The following is a 13774-nucleotide window of genomic DNA, read 5'->3' as shown; positions in this document are numbered from 1 at the left end:
GGAAGACCAGGCATATCAAGCGTCGCTTCAACTCCATTCGTGAAAGTGTTCAAAATGGAGACATAGATATTTGTAAAGTACACACGGACCTGAATGTAGCAGATCCGTTGACTAAACCTCTCCCTAGGGCAAAACATGATCAACACCAGGACGCAATGGGTGTTCGATTCATCACAATGTAACTAGATTATTGACTCTAGTGCAAGTGGGAGACTGTTGGAAATATGCCCTAGAGGCAATAATAAATGGTTATTATTATATTTCTGTGTTCATGATAATAGTCTTTTATTCATGCTATAATTGTATTGTCCGGAAATCGTAATACATGTGTGAATACATAGACCACAACCTGTCCCTAGTAAGCCTCTAGTTGACTAGCTCGTTGATCAACAGATAGTCATGGTTTCCTGACTATGGACATAGGATGTCATTGATAACGGGATCACATCATTAGGAGAATGATGTGATGGACAAGACCCAACTTAAGCATAGCATAAAAGATCGTGTAGTTTCGTTTGCTAGAGCTTTTCCAATGTCAAGTATCTTTTCCTTAGACCATGAGATCGTGCAACTCCCGGATACCGTAGGAGTGCTTTGGGTGTGCCAAACGTCACAACGTAACTGGGTGACTATAAAGGTGCATTACGGGTATCTCCGAAAGTGTCTGTTGGGTTGGCACGGATCGAGACTGGGATTTGTCACTCCGTGTAAACGGAGAGGTATCTCTGGGCCCACTCGGTAATGCATCATCATAATGAGCTCAATGTGACTAAGGCGTTAGTCACGGGATCATGCATTGCGGTACGAGTAAAGAGACTTGCCGGTAACGAGATTGAACAAGGTATTGGGATACCGACGATCGAATCTCGGGCAAGTAACATACCGATTGACAAAGGGAATTGCATACGGATTGATTGAATCCTCGACACCGTGGTTCACCCGATGATATCATCGTGGAACATGTGGGAGCCAACATGGGTATCCAGATCCCGCTGTTGGTTATTGACCGAAGAGGCGTCTCGGTCATGTCTGCATGTCTCCCGAACCCGTAGGGTCTACACACTTAAGGTCCGGTGACGCTAGGGTTGTAGAGATATATGTATGCGGAAACCCGAAAGTTGTTCGGAGTCCCGGATGAGATCCCGGACGTCACGAGAGGTTCCGGAATGGTCCGGAGGTGAAGAATTATATATAGGAAGTCCAGTTTTGGCCACCGGGAAAGTTTCGGGGGTTATCGGTATTGTACCGGGACCACCGGAAGGGTCCCGGGGGTCCACCGGGTGGGGCCACCTGTCCCGGAGGGCCCCGTGGGCTGAAAGTGGAGGGGAACCAGCCCCTAATGGGCTGGGGCGCCACTTTGGGCCTTCCCCCCATGCGCCTAGGGTTGGGAACCCTAGGGGGGGAGTTTCCCCTTGCCTTGGGGGGCAAGGCAACCCCTTCCCCCCTTGGCCGCCCCCCCCCCCCGGAGATCCCATCTCCAAGGGCTGCGCACCCCCCTTGGGGGCCTATATAAAGGGGGGGGAGGGAGGGCAGCACACTACAGCCTTTGGCGCCTCCCTCCTCCCCTGCAACACCTCTCTCTCTCGCGCAGAAGCTCGGTGAAGCCCTGCCGGAGAGCCGCTACATCCACCACCACACCGTCGTGCTGTTGGATCTCCATCAACCTCTCCTCCCCCCTTGCTGGATCAAGAAAGGAGGAGACGTCGCTGCACCGTACGTGTGTTGAACGCGGAGGTGCCGTCCGTTCGGCACTCGGTCATCGGTGATTTGGATCACGGCGAGTACGACTCCGTCATCCACGTTCATTGGAACGCTTCCGCTCGCGATCTACAAGGGTATGTAGATCCACTCCTTTCCCCTCGTTGCTAGTAGACTCCATAGATGCATCTTGGTGAGCGTAGGAAAATTTTAAATTATGCTACGATTCCCAACAAATGATGCCACGTCACCACGATTACTGTTGTTAATATCGCGTTAGTTCAAAATCGATTCAAATTCAAATTGAAAATCAAGCAAATAGTAAAAGTTTTCAAATATTAAAACTAAAATGTTCGGTGTGAGCCAAATAAATCCTAAGTAATAATGGTGGAGAAACCAACATTTTAAAAGCATCTGAATGCACTAAAATAAATAAAACAGCGACTGAAACAATAACTTAAATGTTTTTTTAATTAAATAAAGAATACAAGGTACTTTGCTTTTGTCCCAAACTTTTTATGAGAACAGTTGATTTTACAAATCTAATTTAGGAGTGGGTTTCACTTTTTGTAAAACTATAAACTATTAAATAAGTAAAAGAAAATAGAGACAAGAAAATAAAAAGTGAAAATAAAACAAAACAAAAAAAGGGGGCCCAACCCCCACCCCCCCGATGGGCCTCAGCCCAGCTAGCCGCCGAGCTGGCCGGCCCACCCGTTGCCTCCTTATCCCTCCACTCCTCGCAAACCCTAACCCACCCGCACGTTTTTCCCCACACCCCCCCCCCCCCCACGATCTGGATCGAGCGCTCAACGCGCTCGTCGCCCCTGACGCCCTGCGCTCGCCCGTCGTCGTCCAACGTCGCCCAAGGTCCCCGCCGGCGCCACCTCCTCACCCTCTTCCTTAACGGCCACCTCGTCGCCGCGCTCCCCGCCGGACTTCCTCCCCGACGTCGGCGCCGCTCTCCCCGTCGCCGTCGCCGCCCGACGCCTACACCAGACCCCGCCGCGCCTACCTCCTCGTCTCCGCCTCAACCCCGTCGCCCCGTCGCCGAAACCCCCACGCCACCATCACCTCCGATGCCGCCGCTCGGAGCTCGCCGTCCGTCTGCCTCCTCGACAGCCCGTCGTCCCCGTCCTCCTCCTCGAGCTCGAGCCCGCTGCCATTTTCCCCACCAACGCCGGTGAGGCTCCGGCCTCCCTCCCTCTCTCCCCCTCGTTCTCTGTCGCCGGCGCCGTCCACCGCGCGCCGACCGCGCTCGGCCCTACGCCTCGCCGTGGTCCTCCGCGCCCCCCGTACACGCACGCCGTGTCCGCGTCTTCGTGCGCCCCGGCCTCCTCGCGCTGCACGCGCACGGCCCCGCTTGCGCCCAACACCACATAGCTCGCGCCCGCGCTGTGCTCTCCTTGCCCGCTCCGGTCGCCTCCTCCCGCAGCCATCACGCCCACTCGCGCCCGCCGTTCCCCGCGCTTCTCTACAGCCGCACCCAGCGCCTCGCCCCTCTGTGGCCTCTCTGCCTCGCCCGCCCCTGCTCACTGCCCCGCGCGGCCTCGCCGCCAACGCTCCGCCGTACTGCCCCGCCTCCAGCCCTACGGGCCATTGCCGCACCAGCGGCCACTTCCGGCGCCCATGCCCACTCGGGCTTCGCCCGGGTCGGGTGCCCGCGCGCCCATGTGCCCGCTTAGGCCCCAGGTGCCACAGACAGCTGGGCCCGCCCCCCTTTGACTATGACGAATGGGGCCCATGCCCCTTAGAACAAAAAGAAAGAATAAAATAATAATAATAATAATCTAATTAATTAATTAAGATAATTAATTAACTTAATTAATCATGTTAATTAATCTAATTAACCATGTTAATTAACCTTAATTATCTGATTAGATGAACAGTCTATGGCAGTGGGACCCACCCGTCAGCTTGACTGGTCAACGGTCAAAGCTGGCCGCTAATGTCATGCCGACGTCATGCTGATGTCATAAATGCAATTTCGAATTAAAATAATCTATTAATTCTAGAAAATGTTTTAAAACTTTAAAAATTAATATAAAATAATTCGTAGCTCGGATGAAAATGTTTTCTACATGAAAGTTGCTCAGAACGACGAGACGAATCCGAATACGCAGCCCGTTCGTCCGCCACACATCCCTAGCATAGAAAACACACAACTTTCCCCCTCCGGTTCATTTGTCCGAAAACGCGAAACACTGGGGATACTTTCCCAAATGTTTCCCCCCTTCGCCGATATCACCTCCTACTGCATTAGGTCACCTCTAGCATCGCGCATTGCCATGTTATACTTTGATTGCTCTGTTATTTATTGTGTTCCCCCTCCGTTACTTCTTTTCGGTAGACCCCGAGACTGCCGGCGACCCCAGTTCGACTACGGTGTTGACGACACGTCCTCCTTGCCAGAGCAACCAGGCAAGCTCCCCCCTTGATCACCAGATATCGCCTATCCTTCTCTCTATTTCTTGCATTAGAGTAGTGTAGCATGTTACTGTTTTCGGTAAATCCTATTCTGATGCATAGCATGTCCTTGCTACTACAGTTGTTACCCTTACCTGCTATCCTACTGCTTAGTATAGGATGCTAGAGTTCCATCAGTGGCCTTACACTCTTGTCCGTCTGCCATGCTATAGTATCGGGCCGTGATCACTAGGGAGGGGATCACGGGTATATACTATATACTTTATATACATGACACATGTGGTGACTAAAGTCGGGTCAGCTTGTTGAGTACCCGCAAGTGATTCTGATGAGGGGGCTGAAAGGACAGGTGGCTCCATCCTGGTAGAGGTGGGCCTGGGTTCCTGACGGCCCCCGACTGTTACTTTGTGGCGGAGCGACGGGCGGGTTGAGACCACCTAGGAGAGAGGTGGGCCTGGCCCTGGTCGGCGTCCGCGGTTACTTTAAAATAACACGCTTAACAAGATCTTGGTATTTGATCTGAGTCTGGCCATTGGCCTATACGCACTAACCAACTACGCGGGAACATTTATGGGCACTCGGCGTCGTGGTATCAGCCGAAGCTCTTTTTGACGTCAGCGACTGAGCAGCGCGCGCCGCATTGGACCGTAAGCTTGCGCTTGTATTAAGGGGGCTAGGTCTGCTTCCGGTCGCGTACGCAACGTGCAGGTGTGCAATGGGCAATGGGCCCAAACCCCTGCGCGCATAGGATTTAGACCGGCGTGCTGACCTCTCTGTTGAGCCTAGGTGGGGTTGCGACGTGTTGATCTTCCGAGACCGGGCATGACCCAGGAAAGTGTGTCCGGCCAAATGGGATCGAGCGTGTTGGGTTATGTGGTGCACCCCTGCAGGGAAGTTTATCTATTCGAATAGCCGTGTCCCTCGGTAAAAGGACGACCCGAAGTTGTACCTTGACCTTATGACAACTAGAACCTGATACTTAATAAAACACACCTTTCCAAGTGCTAGATACAACCCGGTGATCGCTCTCTCACAGGTCGACGAGGAGAGGATCGTCGGGTAGGATTATGCTATGCGATGCTACTTGGTGAACTTACCGTCTACTCTCTTCTACATGCTGCAAGATGGAGGCTGCCAGAAGCGTAGTCTTCGACAGGATTAGCCATCCCCCTCTTATTCTGGCATTCTGCAGTTCAGTCCACCGATATGGCCCTTTACACATATACCCATGCATATGTAGTGTAGCTCCTTGCTTGCGAGTACTTTGGATGAGTACTCACGGTTGCTTTTCTCCCTCTTTTCCCCCTTTCCTTCTACCTGGTTGTCGCAACCAGATGCTGGAGCCCAGGAGCCAGACGCCACCGTCGACGACGACTCCTGCTACACCGGAGATGCCTACTACTACATGCAGGCCGCTGACGACGACCAGGAGTAGTTTAGGAGGATCCCAGGCAGGAGGCCTGCGCCTCTTTCGATCTGTATCCCAGATTGTGCTAGCCTTTTTAAGGCAAACTTGTTTAACTTATGTCTGTACTCAGATATTGTTGCTTCCGCTGACTCGTCTATGACTTATTTTATTTTTAGAGTTGTGTTGTGATATCTTCCCGTGAGTCCCTGATCTTCATCGTACACGTTTGCGTGTATGATTAGTGTACGATTGAATCGGGGGCGTCACACTCTGGTGTACACATATGTGTGCTTGTGTGACAGCCAGTGGATTGTCTCACCAAAATTCGGTGATAGCGGGTGGTTGTGAGTATCTCTATGCTCTGCAATATACCATTCGTTGTCCTCTGCTCATAGCATCCTTATTAGAGCAGGGCACTCGCAACGACATGACCTTGTGTTCTCAACACATGTTTGCCCTGCGAAATGGTTTCATGAAAATTCTGTGAGTTACTTAATTTTGTCGACACCACATGCAAGACACGAATCTGAATTTTATGTCCCAGCACAGAAAATAAATTTTCTCACACTCACCGAGCAACCACAAGCTATTTCCTGCATGCTTTTGGTCCTCTCCACATTGAGCCCGCTCTTCCCATAACGAATGCCAAATCCCTTCTCCCATGAGTACAAACTGTAGAAGTCATACGCCTCACCCACTGAGTCGAATGTTGTGCCGATAACTAGTGTGATAACATTGTCGGTTGTGTTCTCATCATAACTCCGCACAGCCTTCTCGAACGCACTGATGCGGTTTGGAAAAGGCGGCCTGCTCTGTGCAGCAGCTCCAATCCTGAGCCTGCAAACACAGCCACCTTCATAACTTACCAACCAGGATTCACTAAGCATGCCCCCACTACTATATTTCAAAATGCATGTAAATTGAAGCACGATTTAAGAGTACTTCATACCAATTTGATTCCTTAAATCCAATGGTTGTACCAATGAAATTTCATTCCAAATAATTGACTGCAACTCAGTGCTTGTTCTAAATGGTAAGACTTCTCGCCCTCACAAAATCGATGCTTGTTGTAAATCGAAGCAAGACTAAACTACTTCACACCACATTGACTCATTCTGAAATACTTGACTCCAATTCGATGTTTTGTTCTAGATGCTACAATTTCCCTCCTCACAGCATCGTTCTCTGTCTGACAGAACTAACCTCTTATTCCATCCTGGTGCCCGAGGATTCATCTTCCCAGTAGACAGCTCCGTCGACGATGGCGAGCTGTCCATCCTAACAGCCGCCGATGGCTTGGCTGCCAGAATCTGCGCATCGCCGTTGGCGGCCGCGCGCACATGCCCCACGGCCTCCTGCTCCACCATCATCTCTACCACCTGCGGCACCGCCGGCACATGCGCCACCCCCGCCACAGGCGGCGGTACCAAACTTTCTCCCACCTCCTCCTGGAAAGTGGATCTGATACAGAGCAAACCATGTTCTGTCAAACTCCAGATCAAGGGCAATGAGATTAGCAAGGAGACCGTGCGGGAAGAGAAGAACATACGAGCATACCCGCGTATAGGCTACATCAGAAACTCCCTGGGTGGTCGCCGCCGGCGATCCTCCTCCTGATTCTCCAGCCGCCAGCTTCGGGGAAGAAGGGACTTTTTTTTAGCGAAGGGGAAGAAGGCACTAGACCACGCCCTCAATTCATGCCCGAGCCCGCCGAACGGAAAGCGAAAATCCTGGGCCACGGATCAGATGGGAACGGTTGATCTGGTCCACGGCCCACCTCGTCTGCGGCTGACGGGCAGCAGCACGCCCGTTACAACAAGGCCCACCAGCCATCTCTGCCGCGTACGTACTCGTGCACAGTACACATTTTCTAGCGATTCTCTGGCGGACGTATAAAAGAATGGCACACATCCAGATGAGCTATCCAGCGCGCAAGATAACGAGCTCATTTGAGCTCGCGCACAAAAACTCCACGTTCATACTGTACTTTTGTAGGGCTGAATTACCTGTTAGCTTTGTCGTGTGTAGTTTCCAGTTTGACGGCTGGCTTATCTGCATCTGCCCATTTTTTGGTGCCAACTTACCATGCCACAAGCTTGAACAATGATCGTTCGGGAATAATTACTTGGTAAGGCAGTTAATTACTCAACGCCACAAGCTTTACAAAGAATATGTGAAATTTGCACCAACTTTAAATCAGAGAAAATAATAAGCGAGACAACAAGGAATCAAAGACTTGAAAAAACAACGAATGACTCAAATCTGGGCAAGTACAGCTGCAAACTAGCACTACAAATTAGCCAAGCTTATATTGGTCAAATCACATGTTATTGATCCATATTAATCTTCATCCACGTGGTGAAAATACAACAATTAAGTACTCACTGATATTTTGTTCAGCTTCACACGGGTGATACAAAAGATAGTTATACAACAAACTACACAGGGTGTCGACAGATTGAGTTAAACTCGGATATCTGACAATCCTAATATCTAACATTACCAATCGTAATTAAGGCTACCGGATCCAACTATTGACATGAAATCCCCATTTTGTGTCTGAAACACCTTGTGGATCCAACTATTGACATGATATCCCAGCTTTGTTCCTGCATCGCGGAGATTAAACAAGTCATCTTCCATGTTCAAGTTCTGGACTGTTTAAATTCTAGTACAGGATAGAAACCAACATTCTATTAATCTGGATAAAACAATGTGACTAAACCACGTGTGCAAAAAGATAAGGACCTTTCATCTTGTTAAAAACAAAAATATGGACATGGCATATTATTGATAATATTATGACAATGATGTGGGATTTTCACTGCAACAGGGACTTCCATGAATTATTTGGTCAACATCCAACATCCAGAAGTTAGTAATAGTACTCCAACTTGTTGTATTAATGGTACTCACCAAAAGTTAGGAATTATAATCGACTACTTGTACATATGTTACAGAAGGGTGTGGTAATAATAGATAGTTGCAGTTCATGACACCAACTAAAAGCTACTCACAGGGATGCATTCAAACATGTCAATCATAACCACACCAAGCAACAAGCTCCAAGGCTCCATGCAAAGTTGGAACTTCTATTCTAGTTTCCAAGTGACTCCCAACCAAAGATAGAGGTAAACTAAGTATCAAACATAAAGGAACAGGAGGCACAGTATTTCAACGTGCATACAGAAGTAGTAGCACTCCAACAGAAAAAACTGTATTGAAGAGTGAAACTAAATAAATATCCATGTGTTTGTTGTGAAATCACTAGATAACAGAGTATAGCTCAAATTTCAGATACGCACGTACTGCTTAGAAAATTTCTAATTTTGTGGTAACTTGTAAACAAACACACTCAGTCTTTTCCATTTAAAGTATGGAAACAAATAACCAGCTTGCGAAGAGGACTTATCCGTCTTTCCGTCATTAATTTTCTGAAGCATCATTTGACAAAAACTGAGGTGACAAACTTCTCAAGAAGATACTATCTTGAGTACTCGTAATGAAGTACCCCCTCCGTCCCAAAATTCTTGTCTTAGATTTGTCTAAATATAGATGTATCAAGTCACATTTTAGTATTAGGTACATCCGCATCTAGACAAATCTAAGACAAGAATTTTGGGACGGAGGGAGTATAAACAAATGACAGCCTCCATGCTGGTGCTCCAAGATGCAATAACATACGTATATTGTGATCTTTTCTAGAACTTCATTTTCTTCACGAATACGGTTGTAAAGGGGAAGTGCATATTTCGGTAACATTAGGGCCGTAAAGCAAGCTCAACGAGTGCCATCTAGGCATAGATAGAGGTCATAAGATTCAGAGTGTGCAAAAGAAGGCCGACAAGATATGCATATCGAATCTTTCATAGTCGAAAGCCGCAAACACAAGTCAACTTATGACCTAGAAATTCCAATAGTCCTAATATCTTTCCTATATCTCAAATAAAGTCCTGGTGGTGGTGCACGGTAATCGGTGCGCTCTGGCTTGTTGGGGTCGCCGTGCGGTTGGGCAGCGGCGTGTGGGCCATGGAGTTGTTGGCACGGTTGGCGGCAGCAGTGGCAGCGGCGTGCGTCTTTGATGGTGGTGGTGTAGGGGTGCCGGAGCCTCGGCTAAAAACACAGCTCCACCTTGCTTGCCATCAACAATGGCGGCGCCCATGGGCATCGTTCCCCTCCTTGGAGGCGCTGTTGTGGGTGCTCTGGCTCATCTCCCGCTATCAAGGGTTTAGTTTCTCTGAGCGAAAGCTCGAGTTCCAGATTTTTGCTGGAGCGGGCGACCGTGGCGTCCTCATCGCTTCCTCCTTGGAGGTGCCATCTCAGGAGGCCATGGCCTAGCCAGATGAGCTTTTGCCGCGCTGAGTTGTGCTGACAGCGTTCGGTCGCATGGGTGACTAAGCCATCGGCTCGGTTGTTGTGCGGCCTTGGGGCCGGTGTGCAAGTTGTAGCGATGGCTCCTGATTTCGTCATCTAGTGAATGGTGCCGACGCTGGTCCCTTAGGTGGCAGAGTTGCCTGCTGGCTTGTTGCGCGGCCTCATAGCCGATGTGGAAGTCAGAGTAGTGGCTCCAGATTTCATCTTCATGGGAAGGCTGCCGGCTTTGGTCGCTTGGGTGGCAGTGTCATGGGCCGGCCGGGTGCCCGGCCTCAGGGCCGGCGTGTGTGTGTTGCTTAGGGTCGTAAGTTGGAGCGGCAGCTCCAGATATGGTTGCGGTGTTTTAGGGTGCCTTCTCTGGTTACTACTGTGTGGCCTTGAGGCTGATGTGGATGCCACCAGAGCGGCGGCTCCGGAATCTGCCATTGCGTTGTGGGGTGTCGTCTCTGGTCACTTGGGTGGCAGAGGCGCTGGCTCGTCTGGTGCGGAGCCTCGGAGCTGGTGTGTGCGCGTCTTGCTAATGTATCGGTCTTCGGCCAGATTTCCTTATTAACTGGTCAATTCTCTTCTTCCTAATGAAAAGGCAGAGCTCTTGCCGGTTGCTTGAAAAATATCTCAAATAAAATTTTGAATAACTCGATGGTACCAACACAGATCTAACCTAGCATATATCTCCAACAACTCATAGCTGGTCTCATTCTCCTATAACAATGTAGGCAGAGCTCTTGCCGGTTGCTAGAAAAATATCTCAAATAAATTTTTGAATTACACGATGGTAGCAACACAGATCTAACCTAGCATATCCTATATACCTAAGAGATTCATCCCCACTATCTTATTTATCTTGACATGCAACCTAGCCACATCATCATGTAGGTCCACCAAATAGTTCATCACCACTAACTCAATTATCTTAACATGCAACTATGCTAACTCACCATGCCACCATGCATGCCCCACTAGATTTAATTCTCTCAACATGCAACTATGCCAACTCACCATGTCATTATGCATGAAAGAACTCACATTAACATGCACCATGCATGCTACTCATAATCAATAAATATTCTACAAATATATAATAATATAGTGTATGTATTTTAGTTTCTATTCTCATATTGCTAATACAAATACTAAAGTTTCATACTGCCAAATCTTATAGAAATAACTGCATCCAATCCCCGCAGCAACGTGCGGGGCATCATCGCTGATCTCATTCTCCTATAACAATGTAGGCAATTTTAAGGCAAGGTTTGGTACTTCAACATATTTCCTTATAATTACCATAGTCATTGGCTGCTGTTGGTAACATCTAAATCATCAATACACTAAGACAATTAGATGTGCCTTCTCATAGGATTTCATTTTCCTTGCACGGACCTAACATCAACCACATTATAATTCTCCTAGCATGCTCCTTCTAATATATGTGGATACAGATTATACCTCAAACAAAATTTCGAACAAATCGTAAATGCAGGACCTTACAAAATAATGTCATATCAAGGCTCAACCGCTCAGGACGCTAACATGGGTGTATAACTAATAGACCTATCAAGTACAGCTGGTCACATCTATTTTACTTTCTTGAATGATGTGTTGAGTTCTCTATATGAAATTGAAGATAGGCGCCCACCATGATAAGCCATGAAGCATGAGGAATGCAACATAATCTAAATACAATGCTATGGAACATGATTTGGCCCACAATTTGTCATATTGGATGAAATGAACTAACCTCATTTGCTGAACTTGTACGTGCTGGGCTAAGGAGAAGCATCCAAAGCGCCATTGTTCTGCTCCTCAACACCATTGTGATCCTCTAATCTATTGTTAACAGCACCCTCCTTTGCATCCTCCTCCTCAAGACTCGCTATCTCCATTTGTGCCTTTTCCAAAATCTCTCTCCGCCTCACCTCAAGGTCCCTTTGCATATCCTTCCGCATACGTTTCAACTCCGCCATGTGCTGCCTCCTGCTACTCTCCACTCTCTCATAAACCTCCCTAAGCCTATGAATTGCCTCTGTGAGAATCGCAAATTCCTCCCCCTGCACTGCGCCAGCCTCATATGTCTGTTTTCCCCTCAATTGCGCATCTGGCACTGAATTCCCTGGTACCACTTTGCTACATCCAGCGAGCACAAGCTCCCCGACGTCCACCCCCCACGAACGGCGTGGCACTGGATGCGTGTCACGGCGCCGCGTCACGAGAGGAGTTAGTGGCGGCAGTAGTGGCGGCGGCGTCGGCGTCGGCGTCGGTGGGCACATGACGGACAGCATCTTGTCGAAGTATACCCATTTGGTGGGCGAGGGGTTGCTGGAGCGGTGGGCAGCCAGGCGGGACCTCTCCTTCTCCTTCCGAAACATCTTCCTGAGGGTGTCGATGCGGTTGCGGCACTGCGACTCGGAGAAGTATCCCGCGGGGCGGGAGGCGGCGGCGGCTACGATGCGGGAGACCTCGAGCCACTCGTCGGCGCTGAGGCTGCGGCGGCCGTCGCAGGCGAAGCGTTCGCCCCAGGCGTCGAGGAGCGCGAAGGTGGACTCCTCCGTCCACTCAGGCGTCGTGCGCGGGGCCGGAGCTGAGGGCGCAGAGCGCGGAGCGAACTCGAAGCCGAGCGCATAGCGGTCGGTGCGGCGACGCTTGGAGCGCGGCGAGGGGGAGGCACCGGAGGAGGAGGGCGAGGCAGACGGGGAAGCGGCGGCGGCGTCGTGGTCCATGTGCTGAGCTAGGGTTTGGGCTGGAGCTGTTCGGCGATGTGGATTGGCCGGAACGATTGCGAGTCCGGCGAGGTTAGAATTTGGGAGTAGTACGATTTTTACGCATACATCGCCCACTAGTACTTCAACGGAAAATCTTGTGCCCGTCAGATTGGAGATTGTGCGGGCAAGATCGCGAGGAAGGAAATCCTTTTGGAAAGGACGCTGCTAGCCGTCGGTCGACCGATCCAAATTTCCGCCTCTTGTCATAGGATCTTTTTTACTGTAGTCATTTGATTCTCGTCCCGTCAATCCTTCATCTCTCACGCATGTGCATTATGAGTCAACGTAGTCACCGGCAGCCCCATCGGACACTACCATCACTGTAGCTCGTAGTTCGGCCTCATCGCCCACCGCTCTCACTGCAACTCGTAGCTCGCTGCACCGTTGCAATAGCGATTGTCCGCCCTCGCCGCTGGTAGCAGTTGGTCGCCCTCGTCGTCGGTTGTGGCTCACCGTCAAGTCAACGCACTTGATTGTGACCTTTGCAGGACTAATCACGCACAGCATCCTCGACGCCAGACATCATTGCTGCAGTACCACACACTCCCCCTTACAACCATGTCGGTCGTCTCGCAGCCATGGTCGTAGCATACACATAGTCAGCTTCAGCATTGTCACGCTCAATATGTGATTCTATCCGAAAGGACTTGAAGGTCCCATCAAAAATAGAGCCGCATATTGAAGACGTTTTTGTAAGATGGATATCATTACATCGTACCATTACATAATAGAGGGGATACATACAAAAGCATACACTTGCCCCATAAATACATCGAACATCATACATAAGAGCAACATCCGACTACAGATGAAACACAAACGAAAAACTCAAACGACATCCACCTTGCTAGCCCAGGCTGCGAACCAGGAACCTAGCCTCCTGATCAAAGCAGAAGAAGAAGCGGAAGAAGAACTCCAAACAATCAAGCATCGCTCTCACGTCAGATCATCGTATTACATGTACCTGCAACTGTTGTTGTAGTAATCTGTGAGCCACGATGACTCAACAATCCCATTACTATGGTTATCAAGACTAGGAAAGCTTAATGGGTATGGAATGGATAAGTGGTGAGGTTGCAGCAGCACTAAACATTGTATGGTGGTTAAC

At 49.4% G+C, this 13774-nt stretch overlaps 1 protein-coding gene across 1 annotated transcript; it reads right to left on the bottom strand.

Moving 5' to 3' along the window:
- Positions 1 to 7839: 7839 nt before the first annotated feature.
- LOC123078786 (uncharacterized) lies at positions 7840 to 12759 on the bottom strand. The gene is made up of 2 exons (XM_044501394.1): positions 11646 to 12759; positions 7840 to 8142 (listed from the first exon to the last, which is right to left on the bottom strand). The coding sequence occupies exon 1, from the start codon at positions 12622 to 12624 to the stop codon at positions 11674 to 11676; it is 951 nt and encodes a 316-aa protein (XP_044357329.1). The 5' UTR covers positions 12625 to 12759; the 3' UTR covers positions 7840 to 8142; positions 11646 to 11673.
- Between the last annotated feature and the right edge of the window lie 1015 nt (positions 12760 to 13774).

This window comes from Triticum aestivum, chromosome 3D (genome assembly GCF_018294505.1).
Source record: "Triticum aestivum cultivar Chinese Spring chromosome 3D, IWGSC CS RefSeq v2.1, whole genome shotgun sequence".
NCBI lineage: Eukaryota > Viridiplantae > Streptophyta > Magnoliopsida > Poales > Poaceae > Triticum > Triticum aestivum.
This window is presented reverse-complemented; position numbering and strand designations above follow the sequence as displayed.